Source organism: Pseudonaja textilis, chromosome 13 (assembly GCF_049901715.1).
Source record: "Pseudonaja textilis isolate UNSWEBS1 chromosome 13, rPseTex1.2, whole genome shotgun sequence".
NCBI classification, from domain to species: domain Eukaryota; kingdom Metazoa; phylum Chordata; class Lepidosauria; order Squamata; family Elapidae; genus Pseudonaja; species Pseudonaja textilis.
In genome coordinates, this window is record NC_142002.1 from 8352655 (window position 1) to 8373341 (window position 20687).

General features: G+C 41.6%; 1 protein-coding gene across 2 annotated transcripts in view; it reads left to right on the top strand.

The window, feature by feature from the left end:
* Positions 1–20687, top strand: part of AGBL1 (AGBL carboxypeptidase 1) — a 508769-nt gene that overhangs the window by 192706 nt on the left and 295376 nt on the right. For both annotated transcript variants that reach the window (XM_087941340.1, XM_087941342.1), the window contains exon 18: positions 5337–5517. In XM_087941340.1, coding sequence (XP_087797466.1) covers positions 5337–5517 — 181 coding nt within the window. The remainder of the gene's footprint in view (positions 1–5336; positions 5518–20687) is intronic.

Genomic DNA, 20687 nt, shown 5'->3' on the forward strand with positions numbered 1-20687 from the left:
TGCACATGATGCAATGATACACACATCAGTATGATAGGGGTGCTGTATAATAGCAGTATATATATTTATTCCAATCCTCCCTTCTATCAAAAACCAGAAAATACTAAGGATTTGGAAAGGGAAATAAAAAGCAACATACTCAGCATTTTTCTTTTTTGATGAGAGAGATATTGCATCCTTTCCAAAAAATCAGTTCCAGCAAATTAATTACAGTATAGGGGCAGGGAGAAAGTGACTTGCAACATGGGATTCTTGGAATGAGAAGAAGCTGATTTCACTTAGCCTATGGATAGGATAATGTTTGAATTTACTCCAGCAGAACAGAGCTTGTGACCCTATGGGAGACTTCCCACATCCATTCCATTTGTCTCCTCTATTCTTTCACTTCTGCAAAACACAGGCTCAGATGTTGCAGTATTATTGGCAAAATTATTGGTGGGTTGCTAGCACTAATCTCTTAAATCAGAAATGAAGATGATAATCTGTTGCTATGCTTTACCGAATAGTGACAATAGATCAGAATGGTTAACAACTATAGTCATTGGTTATTAGAGAGAATGAGAACAAAAAAAAGGCAATGTGTTCTATCTGGCCTTGTGCTATTTATAGCTGTTGTCCATTAGGGTTCTCATGAGTGCAATTCCTAACCATGAGTGTGTAGCCTTATAAGTTTCATTCAAGCAATAAGAACAGAGACCGACCCTAAATCATAATGGTAGGAGAAACAAAGCAAAGCAAAGCAAAGCCAAAAAAAAAAAAAAACAGGAAGGGAGGAGAAAATAGGGGAGTCAGCAGTCAGTGGCATTGGAACTAGGAAGTAGGAAATAGGCATCTCAATTCCTTTTAAATAGGGGGGTCTAATTATTATACTAATATTATTGATATGAATAGTTAGAACTTCAAGCTTACTTGCTAAGAGTCATTATGATTGCATTGCACTTGTGTCAGGAGCACTGGGTTGAAAGGATTAGTTGGTAACATCACTGTTGCCCAGGGGACATCCATTTGGGGGGTGGTCCTTTCATATCCCATGAACCACGGTGGTGCAGCTGTTAGAATGCAATACTGCAGGCTACTTCTGCTACCTGCTGGCTGCCTGCAATTTAGCAGTTTGAATTTCACCAGGCTCCAGGTTGACTCAGCCTTCCATCCTTCTGAGGTCGGTAAAATGGGGACCCAGATTGTTGGGGGCAACAGGCTGATTCTAAACCCTTAGAGGGCTGTAAAGCAGCATATAAGTGCTGTTGCTATTGCTACTATATCACACACCCACTGTAGTAGACAGATTATGTCTCTGCTTGGACCATAGGTCAACCAAGTGGTGCTTTTGAGCAACACCATTGGAAAAGATCTACTCAACAGGGGGAAATTGATTTAAGATAATGCTTAGTAAATACTACTTGAAAGAAGGGGTACCTACAAAATAAAAATGGGGCCATGGTCAACCAATTTAGAATAATGGTGTTTAGTCATAGATAAATAGGTAGGTTCTGATGTAATGTTGGGGAGAAAAACTTTCTAAGCTAACATCAGTTGGATAGTGGAAACCATTTGCTAAAAGAGGTGCTGGGGTCTTCTTTGCTGGTCCAAATCTATCTTTAATTTGGTTCACTACATTATCACTAAAGGGTCAGCAAAGGTTAAATGAAGTCTGGCGAAACGTAGAGTTCTAATTTCAGTTTCTTCAGTCAGAATTGAAGAAGCTTCTTGTACAGAAGCTTCAACATGTTTTACTACTGCTTCTGTGGGCGTGGCTTGGTGGGCATGGCAGAGGAAGGTTACTGCAAAATCTCATTCCCTCCCCACCCTGCTAACCTGCTTTCCAGCTCCGTTCTCCTGTGCAGGGCAACAAAATAAGATCCAGACAATCAGCTGGGACTTGGGAGGCAAAGAAGAGATGGGGGCAGGGCCAGTCAGAGGTGGCATTTGCCGCTTCTCCAAACTACTCAAAATTTCTGCTACCAGTTCTCCAGAAATTCCAATTGCCCCAAGAAATTCCAATTGCCTTTTGGAAAAGTACCTTTGGGGTCCCCTGCAGCAGTCAAACAAGGTTGTCTTCCTTATAAAACCAATTAACGTTTGCCTGTCCTGCCCCTGTTGGAATCTGATTCTGAGGGGGAGGTCGAGCTGACAGGTAGTGGGAGTGTGGCTCCAGTGGTTCTGGAAGAAACTGGGGAAGGGCATAGTCTGGCTGGGCAGAGCAGGGAAGAGGTAGAACAAGGGAGAGGGAGTTCAGAGGAAAACCCATACCCACCCTCTCTTCCTCCTAGGGCATGCAGGGAGGAACAAAGAAGAGAGCAACGTGGGTTGCATGGCTTATGAGGGAGGAAAGGGCCCAGATTCCCTTTATTAGCTGCTGCTGGGAAAACAGTGTTTAAAAAGGCAAGCTGGAAGCAAACCGTCAGTTATCGTTGTTTGTCGAGGCTTATCTGGTTTCCTGGAGTCTTCCCAACTGTGTGTGTTTTGTTGGCCTTTCAAGTCTGCAATTCCTTATCCTGCCCTGTCCAGTTAATTGCTGCAGCATGGTTTGTGTGGATTTTTATTTACAATTTATTTGTACTTTGTTGTCGGATTGAATTTCCTCTACTTAAAGACTGTTCTTGGTAGAGTTTTTTCTCCAGCCGAAGATAACTGGACATTGGGGGCAAAGTTGGAGGTATTAAAGGGTCTGTTCTTACTTTTGTGTCTGTGTTGCCTTTGTGACACACCCCGGGTCATCACACTACCTGTATATTTCTTGCACTGACCTTGGCTACATCCAAACCTTCCAAAGGAACTAAATGGAGCTTTTCATCTCTGAGAAGTGATCTGGCTAAGCATAAGAAAGAAAGAAAAACAGCTTTGAAAGCAGGCTGGTGCTATCAATTGTATTTTTCCACAGAACGAAAGCAATCTCTCTCAGAGTGTCACCAATCAAATCATATAATTGTCAGAGAGGCTGCCAGCTATGGATCAAGATTGTCAATGCACATCATTTTCAGAAAGAAGATATTTCATTCTCTTCCCTTTATTATTGGCAAACCTTGTAAAGGATTTGGAATCAGAAGTGGCTGTTCATTATCTGAACAAGGGAGAGCCTGGAATTATGTTTGCAGTGTAGTGTAATGATGTTTAAAATGAGACAGTAAATAAAAACTAAGATGTACATAAATGTCCAAGTGAGGGATTGGAGATACTGAAGTCTCACTATTTTTTATGGGTTCTAACAGCCACTTTAGAGAAGTCTTTTAACTAGATTGCTCTATGGTTAAGACACTGGGCTAAAAAAATGGGAGACCATGAGTTCTAGTCCTGCCTTAGCCATGAAAGTTAGCTAGGTGACTTTGGGTTAATCACCAGAAGATGGTGAGTTCTAGTCTTGTCTTAGCAATGAAAGCCAGCGGGGTGACTTTGGATCAATCACCAAATGATGGTGAGTTTCTAGTTCCGTCTTAGCTACAAAAGCCAGCTGGGTGATGGTGCATTCTACCTCTGCCATAGTCATGAAAGTTAGCTGGGTGACTTTGGGCCAAATATCAGGAGACCTTGAGTTCTAGTTATGTCTCAGCCATGAAAGCTTCTGGATAACTTTGGGCCAAGTCATTCTCTTTCAGCCCAATCCACACACAGTGGATGTTGTGGGAAAATTAGAAGGAACAAGATGTGTTGGATATGTTTGCTGCCAATAATAATAATAATAATAATAATAATAATAATAATAATAATAATAATAATAATAATGATAATGATAATGATGATGTGTGTGTTTCTGTTTACTTAAAGCCCTTCCCCAAACAGTGAAAACTGTCACACAAATATCTAAATTTGGGGGGAGGGGTGAGAATCTTCGGGTAATATAATTTGTGCCATTTCAAACCTGACACCCTAGTTTTGACAATGTCCATGGAGAAAAAGAAATAAAAAGAGCACGAACAAAAACTTTAGCAAAAATGGATTTTCTGCTGTGATGACAATTACCTATTTTTCTCATCATTGTTTTTTATGATGGCTTTATGAGGGCTATTTTGTTTCCATTTCAACTTGCTTCGGAGATTGCATTTCTTGAAAGATGGACCCATTCCTTTAAAATTTGCAGTTACTTTTCTTTTTTTACGGAGTTTAGAGGGGTGGAATAATGATGAACATTTTAAAATGCCATTCTACCCCGTGGGAGGAATTGATGTGGTTCATTCTTACCCAAAAGGATGCGTTTCTCAGGTTGATGATGTCTGGATAAGTTAGACCACTAAATTCTCAGTCATGTTAGGGATAGTCATCCTAGCAGTTGGTTGAGCATTGTAAAGCAATGAGTTTGAAGGGTACCAGGTTGAAGAAGGACCCATTTCTACATGTAAGAAAGACCAAGTCACAATTATTATTTCCAGTACATATAAGAGCAGTCATGAGAAGAGAAAACAAAGGACATATTTGGCATAAGTACAAATAAAAGGCAAAGTGAGAAAGAGCAGAATGCCTGAGGTTAACCAGCACCTGGACTGAAGATGCCCTACTTTTTAAGATCACTCCCCAACCAGTTCAGCTGATATCAAAAAGCAACTATAAAAGCTCTGTAGCAAAGCAGTTGTGTGGTGTGATGGCAGTGGAGCAGTTGGCATTGAAGGGTTCTGGGTGTGAGAAGGGTTGTGGATTTTGCTTACTTTATATAGGAAACTGGAAGTAACCTGAAGTTAAGGAGAACTGTAGCTTACTCCTGATAGTAAGGAGCAGCAGTAGATGTAGGCAGGATTTGATAACAATCTGGGACCACTACTCAAGGGTTCTGCTAGTGTGGGGGATGGTGGAAGGCCAGGGAGGCTGGAGTGGGCCCTCTGGGGTGTTGGAACCCAATGAATTGAGTATTGACCAAAGGACCCTGTGACACAAAGTTAAAAACATCTGGAAAAGCCCTGATATCCTGAGAACAGTTTGGACTGGCTGTCAGAACAGTGAGCTATACCAGCAACTGAGGCTTTTGAATGTGCATTACTTGCCAGACTCTTACATAAGCCTTCTGTGCGTTTTTCACATTGCATTTTCAATTTGAATTATTGCTATTTATTTTCTTATTTTTGTTTGTACAAAATAGCAAGAGTGTACTTAGATATTACTGCTATTAGCATTATACTACATAAGCAGGAGAAAAAAATTATAAAAAGTATGACAGGGCAAGCCACTTGTATATAAACAAAGAGCAAACCCCACTCCCTTCTGGGATGATGATGTTATCTAGTAGGGTAATAAAATGTCTGCAAGAAAACAACCAAGCTTAGATAACCCCAAGGGCCCCATCGTTCAACCGCTGCATTGCAAATATTCTCTTCTATGGGCATAAAAAGTGTGTTTTCTTTCTTTCTAAGGTGACCGTCCTTATATCGTACTCACGGCGCGGGTTCATCCTGGTGAGAGCAATTCCAGCTGGGTTATGAAGGGGACTTTGGAGTTCCTCCTCAGTAACGATCGACTAGCTGATCTTCTGCGCCAATGCTTCATCTTCAAGATTATTCCCATGCTGAATCCAGATGGAGTCATCAATGGCCAGTGAGTTATTTTATTTAAATATTTATCATAGTGTTGTGTCATAGTAATGACTTAGGGAACCTGGTGGCTCATGTGTTTAAGATGCTGGATTGGAGGTTAGCAATACCACATCTGAGATCTGAGTGCTGCTGTGGGACAGGGGCACGGGTGCGATTCAACCGGTGAGTGTATGTTTTGTGCCTGCATGCAGTGTTTCAAAAGCACTGCTTTTTCGGCTCTAAAACTTATCTTCTGCTACAGTCTTGGTGAGTAAATCAGCTGAGGCATGGCAATCCGCTGTGCTGCGCCAATCAGTTGAGCTGAAAACACTGGACATAAAGGACAAAATAGGGAAGGGGTGAGTGGACAAGGCCAAATTGTTGCTGTAATTACTGGTTCGCCCAAACTGGGCTGAGCCGGTAGAATCCCACCCCTGGGCAGGGTGAACTCCTGCCCTTTGCTCCAGCTTCTGCCAGGGATATGAAAGGACCAGAAATGGGCTGCACTTACGTTAACAACCGGTTCGTTGCTTGCCTTGAAAAGGCTGAAATGCAGCTTCAAACATGTAGCTAATCTATTCAGGCAGCTCTGGTGAGTACAGCAGGCATGGTGCAGAACTCAGCTGGGCAGCGTGGGTGGAGGGAATGAGCCAGAAAGTTAGTTATATATGGAAAGGATAATGCAAGGGTGGGTGGCTGGGCCCAGCCAGTGATCACAACTACTAGTTTGCATGAACCGGTCTGACCAGGCAGCAGCCCACCACTGGAAAGGACCCCCACCAAGTGGATGTCCCCCAGGCAACGGTGATGTCACCAACTAATCCCTTCAACCTGGTGCTTCCAACATGAGTGCAATGCAATCATAACAACTCTTAGCAACATATGGTTTGGTGCGCTGTTGAAATATGAATAATGTTGCTACTTTAAACTGTGAATTCCAATTTCAACACTCATCAATTGAGCATTAGAGTGGGATCTGTCAAAATGGTAGCTGGCAATACCTTGAGAATCTCATGGGGTTTCTAATCTTGAGATGATATTATCTATCCAGCTAAGAAACCAGGATGTTAGCTATTCGGTTTTAGATGAATGGGGATGTCTTTGAAAGGGGGATGTCTATGAACGGAAATAAATTAATAATAATAAAAAAGTGTGATGTAGGGAAGAGAAGGGGAACCAATTCATGTGATCACAAGTGAGAAGGGATGAGGATGCAATATGACATGTAGAGAGAGAGAGAATGCTCAGGGAAAGAGCTGCCTGCTGTTAGTGGGAATGATGTGCAGAGTTGTGCAGGCTGACTGGGCATCACAAATCACTTCTTCTAATAGGAAGCTTGAGAGGTGATTGCCAAGAGGATTACGTTATAATGAGGCTATTAAGATGTCTCCCCCCCCCCCGCCCCAACTACAGTCCACAGAGAATTGAGCATGTAAGGCTCTAATGCTGACACCAGTAGGAAATAGGAAATGGAAATCTGTGAATGGGTATATAACAACCTGTTAGGGAACCCAAGAAAAGATTTTATTCCAGACCATTGCTTTCCCTTGGATTTACCCTGGTAGATGAATATCACTCAGCTCTTGGTGCTATCCATGCTCACCTCCAAGGAAAGAAGGGTGGGTGACTTGGCATGCTTTTGCCAGACTTCCTTATGAGTGGATATCTGCTTTTCTATCTCTGGAAAACAACAATATCTGCCTATTGACATCACGTCAATTAAAAACCAGAATCCGTGAACACCAGCTGGCAGTCAATCTCCACGATCCCTAATCTCTACCCTCTACTCTTCAGTGTCACACTGACACCAAACAGCCCCAATTTGATTGCAGCAATACAAGAATCACAGCCATGCTATCATCTTTCATACATATGAGTTTATTGAAGCCTGGCATTCCACAAGCAATTCCATCAATAGACACATTGACCTATAATTAGCCTACGAACCCCTCAAAATTCAAATAAACTGCACAGCCAACCAGTGACAGCACTGACCCTTAACCAACCTACATAAGACCCCCAACCAGAACTTCACTTCCCAATAACCCTCACCTGACATGACCTCCCCATCACTAGACCCATCACAAGACCCTCCACTTGACGTGACCCACACCTGACCCATCACAAGACCCATCACAAGTCTCTCACTTGATGTAATCCTCACCTGATGGGACCTCCCCATCATAAGACCTACTGATCACTTGAAGCCCTTATAAGCAGAAGAACACTGACACTCCCTAAAGTCCACTGAAGATGTTACCCATCCTGGTAATGAAGTGTTCAGAAACCAACCCACAAGCTCAAAGAACAAACCTCCAGCCTCAATATATGCCTATCCCAAGACCTTGGGAAGGACTTGATGGGTAGATGAAAATGCCAAATCTGGTCTTAACACCTGGCTGATTGTGTGACCAACCATAAAATTTGATGCAATTCAATGGCATTCAAAAATCTGTCCTTTTTATAGAGCCTTATCTTATACTTGTTGTGTATGGTTCGAATCCAGAATTAGGCACCATTTGAAGGTTCTCCAAGCTTGCATTTATAAAGACTGTTCACTGAGTAATCCATTTTATGGTAAATTAATTGCCTACCTTTTAACCAATTAATCAGTTATTTGGCAAATTAACATAAATGTTACAGCAATTCAGTCAGAGTGGCAGTGTGTGTGGATTTAATGTATTTAATGAAGACAGTGCTTTGTATTGACTGATTAACCTGGAAAAATATAATTGTGAGTGGTTTGGTAAATTATCTTAAAATTCATTGCCTGAGTCAGGAAATGCTGATTCTTTCTATAATGACCTCTGTGTTAAAGATGGTTATTATAAGAGAAGAAATCTTGAATAATAGCTAATTGAGATAACAATGTTTGTTTGTTTTTTAAAAAATAGCTACGTTCCTTAAATCAGGCTACTTTATTAAGGCTGCAGCTTTATTTGAGAGAAAGCATCTTTAAAGTCATTGGAATGTACATGTGAATAAATACTCATAGAACAAAAAGTCTTTCTGAATTTCACAGGCAAAAAAAGCTTGTACAACATCCACATTCTTTTATCTAGGATCAATGTCAAAAACTTCTCTCTTGATGTGCTGTCAAACATTTACTCTGGAACGGTCCTACACTGAATTTAAAGCAAGATAATGATTGAGTTTCCCCCTCCTTTTATTGAAATGTAAGTTAAAAAAGAGATTATGCTCTAATTGGTTATCTGCAATTAAAAGTATTTTTTAAATAAAACTTTGCATTGTGTAAAATGACATGCTGTGAGTTGAAAAGTGCCTTTTTCCTGATCAATCTTACACATACTTAAAAAGAAAAGTCCTGCTGAATTCAGGGAGATTTGGTTCTGAAGTCTAACAGGTTGGCAGGACCTAGCCAATTCTGGTTGATTGCAAAATGCTAAATTTAGTAGGGTTAGTAGGGGGATGGAAGACCAATAGAAGAGAATATCTCTAGCTTGGAGTTAAACTGTTGGATACTTGGTGCTCTCTGAACTTGGTTGTTTTCTCGCAACTAGGTAACCTCACCAATGATAGGAAGTATAAAGTTTTTGCCCTGTTTATATACAGTAGCTTGCCCTGCCAGTGTTGATGGAGATGTGGTTTTACTTTGATAGTTCTTTTATTAGGGTATTGTTTTCTTTATGATTGTTGATCTGGTATTAATCCCTGCTTATCTGGGTATTGAGTGCTGAAGAGGATATGTTTGGGTCTTTTTGTCTTCTTAGCTTTTTTTAAATTGTTATTTTGAATGGTATGTAAATGTGGGGGGAAGTCCACCATAAAATCTCAGGACTTTATTAGTCCTTTAATCTCAGGACTAAATCCCCCAAATAATTACATCGCTAGCAATTTAGTTTTCAGTAAATTGATGTATTGATTTAATTCAATAAATTTACATAGCCATGACATTGATAACAGTAATATGGTGATCAGCTGATTTTTAGTTTTGAATCCTGATCAGGGATGATAATTAATTATTAATTTTAAAAGTATGATTCCAGCTGAAAAAGATTAATGTTACCTCTTTGGTGGAAAATGTCCACCAATGCCTAATGTTTCATTTAGAATACAGTAATCGGTAATGTAGGCTATTATCATTTCCCTCCTAAGATGAATATTAGAAATGGTGTTTGTGGCTCTGGAGAGGTTGGTATGTTAGATGACATTTATTCTTGACAATGTGGTGCTGGCTACCAGCTTGGTTGGTGTCATGCCCCTGGTGGAGACTGACTCTGAGGAAGTGGAGGAACAGCCAACAGGGAGTGGGAGTGTGGTTCCAGAGGTGGTGGAGGAGGCTGGGGAAGGGCAGAGGCCAGCTGAGCAGTCAGAGGAGGATCCAGGCCCATCCCCTATCCATCCTAGGTCATGCAGGGAGGAGAGAATCAGGGAAAAGAGAGGTTTACTCAAGAGGAGATTACCATGATCCTCCTCGTGGCTTGCAGCTGGGAGCTATATATATAAGTTTGTAACTGCTGTAGTCAAAGTTTAGTATTTACTTTGAAAGAGGTTTACCTTTGCTGGCGTTTTTCCCATAGACTCTCCTTGGTTATTTTCCTGGAGTTTATGATTAGTTGTCTTGGCTTGCTTTGGAACTCTCGTCAATGCGGTTTGTTTTGGTTTTCTTTTTGCCTCATTATTTACTTTTGTGACTTTAAACTGTGCCCAATTAAACAGTGAAGTTAAGTTGAAGGCTTTACCAGACTTTAATGTATGTTTTGGGTTTGGGGTTATTTTGAGAGACTACAGGTCATCACAGTTGGCTTCAAAAATGGCTGTTAATCATGGGAACTGGTGACTCTGATCCTCCATGGCAGCATCATTGCCTCTAAAGACCTACTACTGGGAGTTTAGTCAACTTCTTTGTGTATTTGTTGGCCATGGTAAACACTAACTGCTATACTAGATGGGGAATTACTTTATGGTCTATTTTTTTTTCTCTTGCTGTTTTGAAACAAGAGGAGTTTTTAAGGAAGGATTTGGGATCAGTCTGGACTTTCCAAGCTGTGATGGAGAAGATATGCTGCTGTGGTCATGGCTTATTTTCATGCTCCTCTTGATTTGCTGGTTATCATGGTAGTCTTGGAGTTTGTTGGCAGAAAAGAAAGGAAGCGGGGAAAAGAGATTTTTAGCAGTGCTTTCTTCAATTTCACAACCAAGTCCTCTTTGAAGGAACAGGGGAGTGATGGAAGCTTTGAAACTTTCATATTTCTCTGAAGCATTGATCATACCTTTCTCCTCCATCACACCTTCCATTCTGGGCTGCTGCTTTAATGACAAGAAGGAAATGCATCTCTGGCTTCAGTAGAATTAAATAATGGTTAATACCCTGAGTTGGTTATTAAATCAGTCTTTTTCATGCTCAAGTACTTTACAAAAACCCCTGAAAACTGAAGCAAAATTGCCTTCAGGCTGGCTTGGCTCTTAGTGTCATTCATGGATACATCCATGCAATTTCCTTGACATGATACAGAAGTAATTTCTTGATGCTCCCAGGATATTCTCCCCCCTCCCCCCCGCCACTTCTCAGTCTATCCAACAGTCTTGTATATACCAGATGGTTCCACAATCAAGTATGGATCATGTCTGACTCTTTTCAGAGAATTTCAGTGCTTTTTTGCTTTCCTAACTTTTCAGTATCATTGCACATAATTAAAGTAGTCAGTAACTGAAATATGGAGAAGGGTGGGTGATATTGGCTTAACTAACCTTTATTGCTATATCTTTGAAACTTTTGGAAAGACAAGGTTCTTTGAGGGATGAAGAACATTTTCTGTAGGTTTTGTTTCTTTATCTCATGGGATGTGTTCTATAAATGGGATTTGCCACAAAACATTGCAGCATGGGGTGGTCCAATTCATAATCTTTTCAGATAGGTTGTAACCTAGACCTCCATTAATGACAAAGGTCTTCCAGTTCTTGAGGGGCTGCCATAGAGAAAAGGGGACTAGCTTATTTTCCAATGCACCAGGGGTTAGGACAAGAAATAATGGGCGGAAGCTTATTCAAAAAAGAGCCAACTTAGAAGTAAATTTCCTGACAGTGAGAACAATTAATCAGTGGAATGGCTAGCATCCTGGAGTTGTGGTTGCTCTATCACAACATTTTCAAACTAGACTGTATTACCAGTTGACCAACATGACATAGAGTCTCCTGCTTTGAACAGGGGAATTGGACTAGAAGACCTCTAGATGTCCGTTCCAATCCTACAGTTCTATGTTCCATTGTTCTATTTTTCCATATTTTCTGTTCTCCGTAACCTGATCATAATTTTTGTCCACTAAGTTCGCTCATCAATGTGCTTTTGAGATATTAAAAGTTGTTCTTCGTCATTTTGCAAATCTTTGAATGTTCATCTGTCTACTGATAATGACCTCATGTTTCACTCCCATTTTTCTATAAATGGTGCTGAGAATATTGAATTCTCTTTGGTGGTTCATGGGGTGGGAACATCTGTAGATTTTACTGAACACTTTCCCATTGAATGCCCTTATCCCTCTAGGTTACATTTTTGATGTTATTGTGCTGATGTCATTAAGAGATGACACTCCAATATCTGATAGTCAAGGAGACTTGTCAATGGAATGACATTTCTGGGGCTGAAGGAAGGTGGAAACAATATAAATAAACAGCTTAACACTTCTTGGAAGCCGGGCCAAACAATTGCCATAAATGTTCTTCCCTGTTGTATATAAATATTTATGAAAAACCCTGAACCATTCCAGCTTACTTCTGTTCCCTATGCATTAGATTATTTCAGATCACACCTCTCTTCAACTAACTGCCTTGAAGATGCTAGTATAAATTAATGTTGTCTCCTTTCTTTTGAAAGCTCATAAAAATGCCAGCTAGGACAATTTTGAACAAGGTAATTATTTGAAGTATCTCGTTTCGGATCTGACCTATTAACGAGCGGGATGATTTTGGATCTCATACATTCAGGCCCCTATAAATCTTTCCTGCTTCCATTCAGTTACACTATTGATGCCATTTCTGCTTACTTGTCCCAACATCTTTCTTGATTTAAGAGGGATATCCCTCCCCCCTGTTGCCTTACTTCAAAGTGTCATGTCCTACACTAGAACTTTCCTGGTTAGTCACAGAGATAGGACAGAGAAATGGGGTTTTAAGAATGGGATTTAGTTCCAAGGGCTGTGTGCTAACATTCTGCATTGCACTGAGATCACTGCATACTTCTTCAAAATTGAAGGAATTGTGCAATATAATAAGGATCTTTTCACAGGGCAATCTATAATAACAGGATTTCGGCTGCACCTGCAAATTAACAGCTTCTGTTCTGGAAGCTAATTTCTGAATGGTTGTAAACAGCTCAGCTTGTTGTAATATGCACTTCTTTGAATTGAAACAGCATCTCCCTACTGCAGATGGAGTTTCATTGTGGGACATTAATGTGTTCATGTGTAGGTGTGGAAAGGTATACTTTTATCATGAACTTGGACTCTTCAAAGCTCCAAAGGGGAACAATTTGAGTTATAGAAGTTAGTAATCAAACAGATCTTTCCATAAAGACCCTGGGATGAATTTGTATCTTAAGATGGAGAAATAGTGACACAAGATACAATTTTGAAGGCAATAAAAAAAGTCAGGTGAACATACTGGACAGGATTGAGGAAAGTTCAGAGAAAAACAAAGTAAGAAAGTTAAATTATGCTTGACAATAAATGGCCTTTCATACTTTTCTACCATGTTTGATGGTGATGCTTTCCTATGAATTTCTCCAGGGAAATTACCCCGGCCAAAAATTGGAATATCTGCTGTATCTTTTCTGACTAACTAGTGTTATTGAAAAGTATATACTTTGGTCATGGCTTTCCTCTTGCAATATCCAGGGGGTAGCAAAAACCTTTAGCAGTTTATTTAAGGCAGATTTCCCTTGAAGTCCCACAGATGAAAAAGCCTTGTGGGATATAAAGGAAACATGAGAATCCAAGGAAGTTGCAGATTACTGGGGAATAAACTGTTATCATCATGAAGGCTGTCATTCTTCCCCCCAGGTTGCTAAATAAAATGCAAGAACACAACACCCCTGTTATGCACCATTTCTTCTCCGCTCTCTTCTGCTTGGAAAGAACTTCTGAAGTAAAATGTCTTTCTCCAAACTGAAGGACACTTGGCAGAAAAAAAATGGCAAGAAAATTGCTGTGTTGCAGACTAAATACATAAGAGAGATTAAAGAGAGAGATTAAATTAAGGCACAAGACTAGATCCCAGCCAGCTAGATCTTCCTGCTTCTTCTTCCAGGATTTGTTGCAAGGGAAATATGATAGAGATAGCAATAGCATTTAGGCTTATATACGTCCCCATAGTCCTTTACAGCACTCTCTGGGCAGTCTGCAATGTTGGCATTATTTGCATACAGCAGTCAGGGTCCCCATTTTACCAATCTCAGAAGGATGGAAGGATGAGTCAATCCTGAACCAAGAAGTCAGGATCAAATTCCAGTTTGTGGACAGAGTTTGCCTACAATATTATATTTAACCACTGTGCTACTAGGGCTCAGAGCAGAGGTGGTATTCAGCAGGTTCTGACCAGTTCTGGAGAACTGGTAGCAGAAATTTTGAGTAGTTTGAAGAACCGGTCAATGCCACCTCTGACTGGCCCCACCCCCATCTATTCTCTGCCTCCTGAATCCCTGATTGGCTGGGTCTTCTTTGGTTGCCCTGCACAGGAGAATGGAGCTGGAAAACAGGTTAGTGGGGTGGGTAGGGAATGGGATTTTGCAGTATCCTTCCCCTGCCATGCCCATCATGCCACGCCCAACATGCCATGTCCCCCGAACCGGTAGTAAAAATAAATAAATCCCACCACTGGCTTAGAGATGAGGGATTTCCCAGTGATTTCAAGAGAAAAATGCTCCCAGATTAGGCAGAAAAGGGAATGACGTAAGGAGGACATTTGTAGTAATTGAAAGCAAACTTCCGCCTGCCGCTCTGTTGCATGAACAAAGTAAGAGTGCTGTTGTTGTTCCATTTATTATTATTTGGTATTTAGCTTGGGTGATCCTGACTACAAATCAGGAAGAAATATCTTGTGTATATCTTTTTTTCAAGCTTGCTGATAAATTATCATGGGGGGGGGGGATGGCCACAGTCTCCCATCCTTAACGTAGTTTTAGTCTCAGTAAATCTGCAGAATAAAACATCTGCAGTGATAGGATCTGTGAAAGGAGTTTCCATTACAGTCAGCAAGGAAATAGGCTCAATTTTGTAATAAAAAAGATGCCAATTTGGACACATTCAGTTTACTTCACAACTGTGGTGGTGAAGTTGCAACCACTTCCCTTACTAGCTCCTTAGATGCTTTGAATTACTGACCAAACTAGCAATGTCTCTTCTGGTGGATGTCCTGCAACAACAGAGATGGGCAACTGACTTCAACTCCCAGAATTCCTGAGCCAGCAATGCCCCTTTATGACCTGTGGCTGGCTCAGGAATTCTGGGAATTCCATCCAGGGGTGAGATTCAAATTTTTAAACAACCGGTTCTGTGGGTGTGGCTTAGGTGGTGGGCATGGCTTGATGGTCATGTGACTGGGTGGACAGGCTTGGTGGTCATATTATTGACTGGGCGTGGCCAACTCAATATCACTCAACAGTTGTAAGTGTGAAAAATGTTTTTTTCAGTGCCATTGTAACTTTGAATGGTCACTCCACACAAGCAAGGTACCAGCAAAGGAGGGGAAAAAACTCCAGAGACATTCCTGAGACAGGAAGTCTAATCCTGCCAAGAATGTTATAAGGGTTAATGGAGAGGCAGTTTCTGTAATCAACACCAGAATGTTTCCTTCCTGCCTTCCTTACAGGATTAGGCCAGTAATTTCTTCTAACAACCAGTTCTCTGAACTGCTTAGAATGTTAACAACAGGTTCTAGTGAATAGGTGCGAACTGGTAGAATCCAACCCTGATTCCATCCCTGTGCTATATTTGTTGGTTTGACATTCTCCCTGGCAGCATTCAGCAAGTGTGCAGACTAATGTGGCATCTGGCAACCTCAGAAGCTGGAAGAAATTTAAGCTCTTAGTTGATCTTTCCCAGACACTACAGCTCCAGAGGAAAAGCTATTATTTATCATCTCTAAATTTAAGGTTATTAAATGCATCAGTCAAAAAAAGAGAAAGAACCAAAACATCGTAAACAGCAATAATGAATGCTGCCAAATGCTAATTCCCCCTGCTTGCCAACGGTACCTGTATTTGATTGATTTTTTTAATACTTCTTCCCGGAAGTATTAAATTAAAAATGATTCAGAACTACAGGATCATTGATCAAGCTTGGAGTTGATAGAAGAATACACACACACTTAACACTAAAGGTCCTTGCAATTCAACTGTAATCACCTAGCTCTTGGGATAGGCATGGTGGTCACCCTAAATTGATCTGTTTCCCTTTAGACTGTCCCAAAGGATAGTTGTAACATTAGGTTAGGAATCATACATTTTGGGTTGGCTTACTTGTAGCTTCTTGAGTAAACAAACCACTGTTGAATTGATTCACACAGCATGCTAATCCACCACTAACTAGTGGCGGGTTTGATACTACATACTCAGTTCTCATCAGTGGTGGGATTCAAATTTTTTTTACTACCAGTTCTGTAAGTGTGGCTTGGTGGGTGTGGCATGGTTTGGTGGGCATGGCTTGGTGGGCATAGCAGGGGAAGGTTACTGCAAAATTCCATTCCTTCCCCACCCAACTAACCTGCTTTCCAGCTCTGTTCTCCTGTGTAGGGCAACAAAAGAAGACCTAACTGATCAGCTGGGAGTCAATGGGAGGCAGAGAATAGATGGGGGTGAGGCTAGTCAGAGGTGATATTTGCCGGTTCTCCAAACTACTCAAAACTTCCAGTGCCAGTTCTCCAGAACTGGTCAGAAGGAATGGAGATTTTACAGTATCTTTCCCCTGCCATGTCCACTAAGCTACACCCACCAAGCCACACCACATCCACCAAGCCATGCCCACAGAACCTGTAGTAAACATTTTTGAATCTCACCATTGTTTTATTAGCCACAGGACCAAAGAGCAAACATACCAGGAAGACAAGTGGAAGAAGTAAATATTGAGGTGACAGGCTCCGATTATCAATCCCAGTCATCATGGTTAGTGGGAAAGGGTCTTGGGAATTGGTGGAATTCATTTTTTTTAACTACCAGTTCTGTGGGTGTGGCAGGGGAAGGATACTGTAAAATCTCCAGTCAAAGGTGATATTTCCTGGTTCTCCAAACTACTCAAAATTTCTGCTACTGGTTCTCCAGAACTGATCAGAACCTGCTGAATACCACCTCTGGTACGGACCCACTTGAATACAACAGAACATTTACCTCTGATGTGGAGAAAGAAAGCCAAATGGAATAAAAAACTGAATAAATCCAAGAAACAAATTAGGCAATAACTATTTGTTGCTCAGGTAAAGATCTGTTTTGCACATTGGGGCAAAGGTGCAATTCAGTTCATATTTTCTCTTTTTAACCAAAAGGGGTTAATTGCAAGGCATATTTCCAGCAGCTCTGATAACTCATGAATGCTTTCCGAGGAACTTTTAGAAAACTAGCACTTTCCTCAACTTTTCTCCAGCAATGTGAAATGATAAATTCACACATAGCTTGCTGGAAATCTCATTTACTTGTGGTATCTTCAAGGATGAAGGGAAGCAAAGATTGAGTAAGACTTGAGTTCAGGTACTGGAAAATTGTTATTAGTCAAAGCTTCAGAGTAACGTACTCCAAATTTGTGGTGGAATAGATGTTAGCATTCCATATGGGCTATTCCAATGATGTCATCACTTACAATGAGATCATTGGGTGTACCATTTTGTTTTATCATGGCACCTGGAGGGCATTGGTAACTATGACAGGATCTTCTCTTTCATTGATTTTCTATCTCTGGGATGCCTTTTGCTCTTAATGATGGGATATGCTTGCCAGTCACAGGCTGGTATAACAACAGCATTTAGAGTTATATACCACTTCACAGTACTTTTACAGCCCTCTCTAAGTGGTTTACAGAGTCAGTGTATTGCCCCCAACAATCTGGGCCCTCATTTTACCCACCTCAGAATGATGGAAGGTTGAGTCAACCTTCAGCCTGGTGAGATTCGATCTACCAAATTGCAGGCAGCTGGCAGTCAGCAGAAGTAGCCTGCAGTACTGCACTCTAACCACTGCACCACTGTGGTTCTAATGTAAGATGTAGGATATACTGAGCCATAAGCTAGCCAAGAAATTATATTGCTTCATGCTGTGTGAACCGAGCTTTTGTGGTTAGTTGACTGTGGGTGAACCTAGTACATTGGGTTAATGAGTAAACAAATCATGGTTACATTAACTGAGGCTAAGTGAGCTATTCAGTCTTTATTCAGTTTGTACAGATCTCAAGTGACTCTGAACAGCACACACATTTAAAATAAAATGAAAACAATGACAATACAAAAATTAAAATATACATCAGGCAAGAAATATTATACCCCATAATCACTAGCACAACCAAGAAGCAGGTGTCTAATTGATGAATGGAGCAAGAGCTCAATTAAGTATCAACCCCTTCTTGTGTTCAAAATGCAAATTCTGTTTTAACAAACAGAAGCATATGAAGATCTTCTGCAAGTGGATGGTGCACCACAGCTGAGTAGCAAATCTCATGAGATGAAGCAAGGGAACGAAAACACAGGATCTGGTTTTGCAGATTCTTTCTTCAAAAATCTGGACAGGATTCACAGATTTCCTCTCCTTGCCTTCATTTTTCCAGAGAGTGATTTATTCGGTCCCTTATCTGCCTGAGCTGCCTTGCCATGTGAATTACAATCCAGGTTCATTTAGCACCACCGTTTCCTCCTTAGCAAATGCACTATTAAATATTTTGGCTCCCCTGGTACACACCAGCTTCTCTATTTACAGCTGTTCCCCATGCAAACCCCTCCCTCACCACATTGCTTCCCCCGGCTGTGCTCTGTGCCCCCCCCGTAATGACCACAGAGATAAATAAAAGGCATAATTTTTCCCAGCTGTTGTTCTTTCTCCCAGCCACCGTCACTGCTGTTATTTTTGTTGTTGCCCTGTGTGGTCACACATATAATAATAAGGAAAAAAAATCTTATTACTCGGGTAATTACAATAAATAAAAAGCTGAGAGGGGAGGTGAAGAAAGGGATATAGATATATATATTTTAAAGGTAATTTACTCTGGATGTACTCAGTGCTAGGTTGGCCCCACTGGGCATAGGGAAGGAAAGACTAGCTAATTAGCAGCCAGGTGTCACAGTCACAAAAACTCAGCTGCCTCCTTGCAACCTTGAGCTTTTGAAATTGACTAACTTGCTGCCTGGGGTGTTTTCAAGACTGGTGATCCATCACCAGCTTCAGTTACTGCATTGTGCTCTGTTATGCTATGAGCTGCAACCCTCTGGAAGAGCTTTCGCCAACCTGGTGCCCTCAGGTGCCTTGACTATCAATTCCCCAAACCCTTAGCCTCTAAGCCAGCAATCCCCAACCTTTCTGGCACCAGGGATCAGTTTCGTGGAAGACAATTTTTCCATGGACTGACGGGGTGGGGGATGGTTTTGCATGCAACCTAGTTCCTGTACATGCACAGATGAAGCTTCACCACCTCACCGCTTCTTGCACATCCTGGTTCCTAACAGGCTACAGACCAGTACCCATCCGTGGCCCAGAGGTTGGAGACCCCTGCTCTATACTCACTAGGGATTTCGGGAATTCATTTCTAAGACATCTGGAGGGCACCGGGTTGGAGAGAGTTGCTCTGGGACTTTAACACATCCCCATACCTTCCCTTTTGTACTGTGATTCATATTGTCATGCAGGTGACCATCGGATGATCCAGTGCAATCTGTTCTATGCAGTGGTGGGTTTCAAAGTAGTTTACACCAGTTCGGTGGGCGTGGCTTGGTGGGTGCGCTTTGTGTGCGCGCACACACTTTGTGCACACGCAAGAAACATGCACCTTGCACACATGCAAAGGCTTTCCTACTCACCTCCTGCAATTCTGCACTCTTCCTGTAGCTTCAGCAGCTGATGTGTGGCGATCTGCTGTGCCGTGCAAAGCAGTTGCGCTTCAAAAGCAGGGAATAAAGGTCAAGATGGGAGCCTGGGCAGGCAGGTGGGCTGAACTGCAGCTCATCAGAGAGAACTGGTTCGGTCTCCACTGATCTTCGGCACTGCCGGTATGCCAGAACCAGGCCAAACCAGTAGAATAGCACCACTGATTCTATGGCAGTGATGGCTAATCTTTTTGTCATCACATGCTAAAAGTGCACACATGCATGTGCGAATGTGTGCATGTGTGCCTGCACCTATAATGCAATACATGTGCACTCCCCCACCCCCGCACATGCACACACATCTCCCGTATATGCCCCACTTCCCAGGCATGCGCAGCAGATACAGGAAAATCAGCTGGCTGGCGGGAGGCATGCACGCATGCGCAGTGGAACTGAGCTAGGGCAACAGCTCACATGCCGACAGAGATGGCTCTGCGTGCCACTTCTGGCATGTGTGCCATATGCTTGCCATCACGGTTCTATGGCTTGTCCATGTTACTTGGGGCATTCAACCTAGGTCAGATTGCAGATCCTTCTTAATAAAGTGTGTAAACCTCTCATCCAGTCATCCTCTCCTTTTGAACTGTTTCTTCTTCAGTGGAAGAGGACTATCGCTTTAAGAGAATTAACAAATCATATTTTTGGGGCGGGGGGGGCGGGGTCTTACTTTGGCGCTTTAGTTCTGCAAGCCAATAAGGAAAGTTTTGTTTTTCTTTCCTTTTTCAAATTGCTCCATCACCCTATAGATTCTATAACACCCTATATCAGAGGGATACAATCAAGATCAAGTGAGGTACCACTCTATAAAGCCTTAGTAAGACCAGAATACTGCACCCAGTTTTGGTCACCACTCTATAAAAAAGATGTTGAGACTCCAGAAAGAGTGCAGAGAAGAACAAGCAGGATGATTAGGGACCTGGAGGCTAAAACAAACAATGAATGGTTGTTGGAACTGGGCATGGCTAGTCTAGTGAAGAGAAGGACCAGGGGAGATATGATAGCAGTGTTCTAATATTTGAGGGGCTGCTATGCAGAGGAGTGGGTCAAGCTATTTTCCAAGGCACCTGAAGACCAGACAAGAAATAATGGATGGAAACTGATTAAGGAAAGAAGCAACCTAGA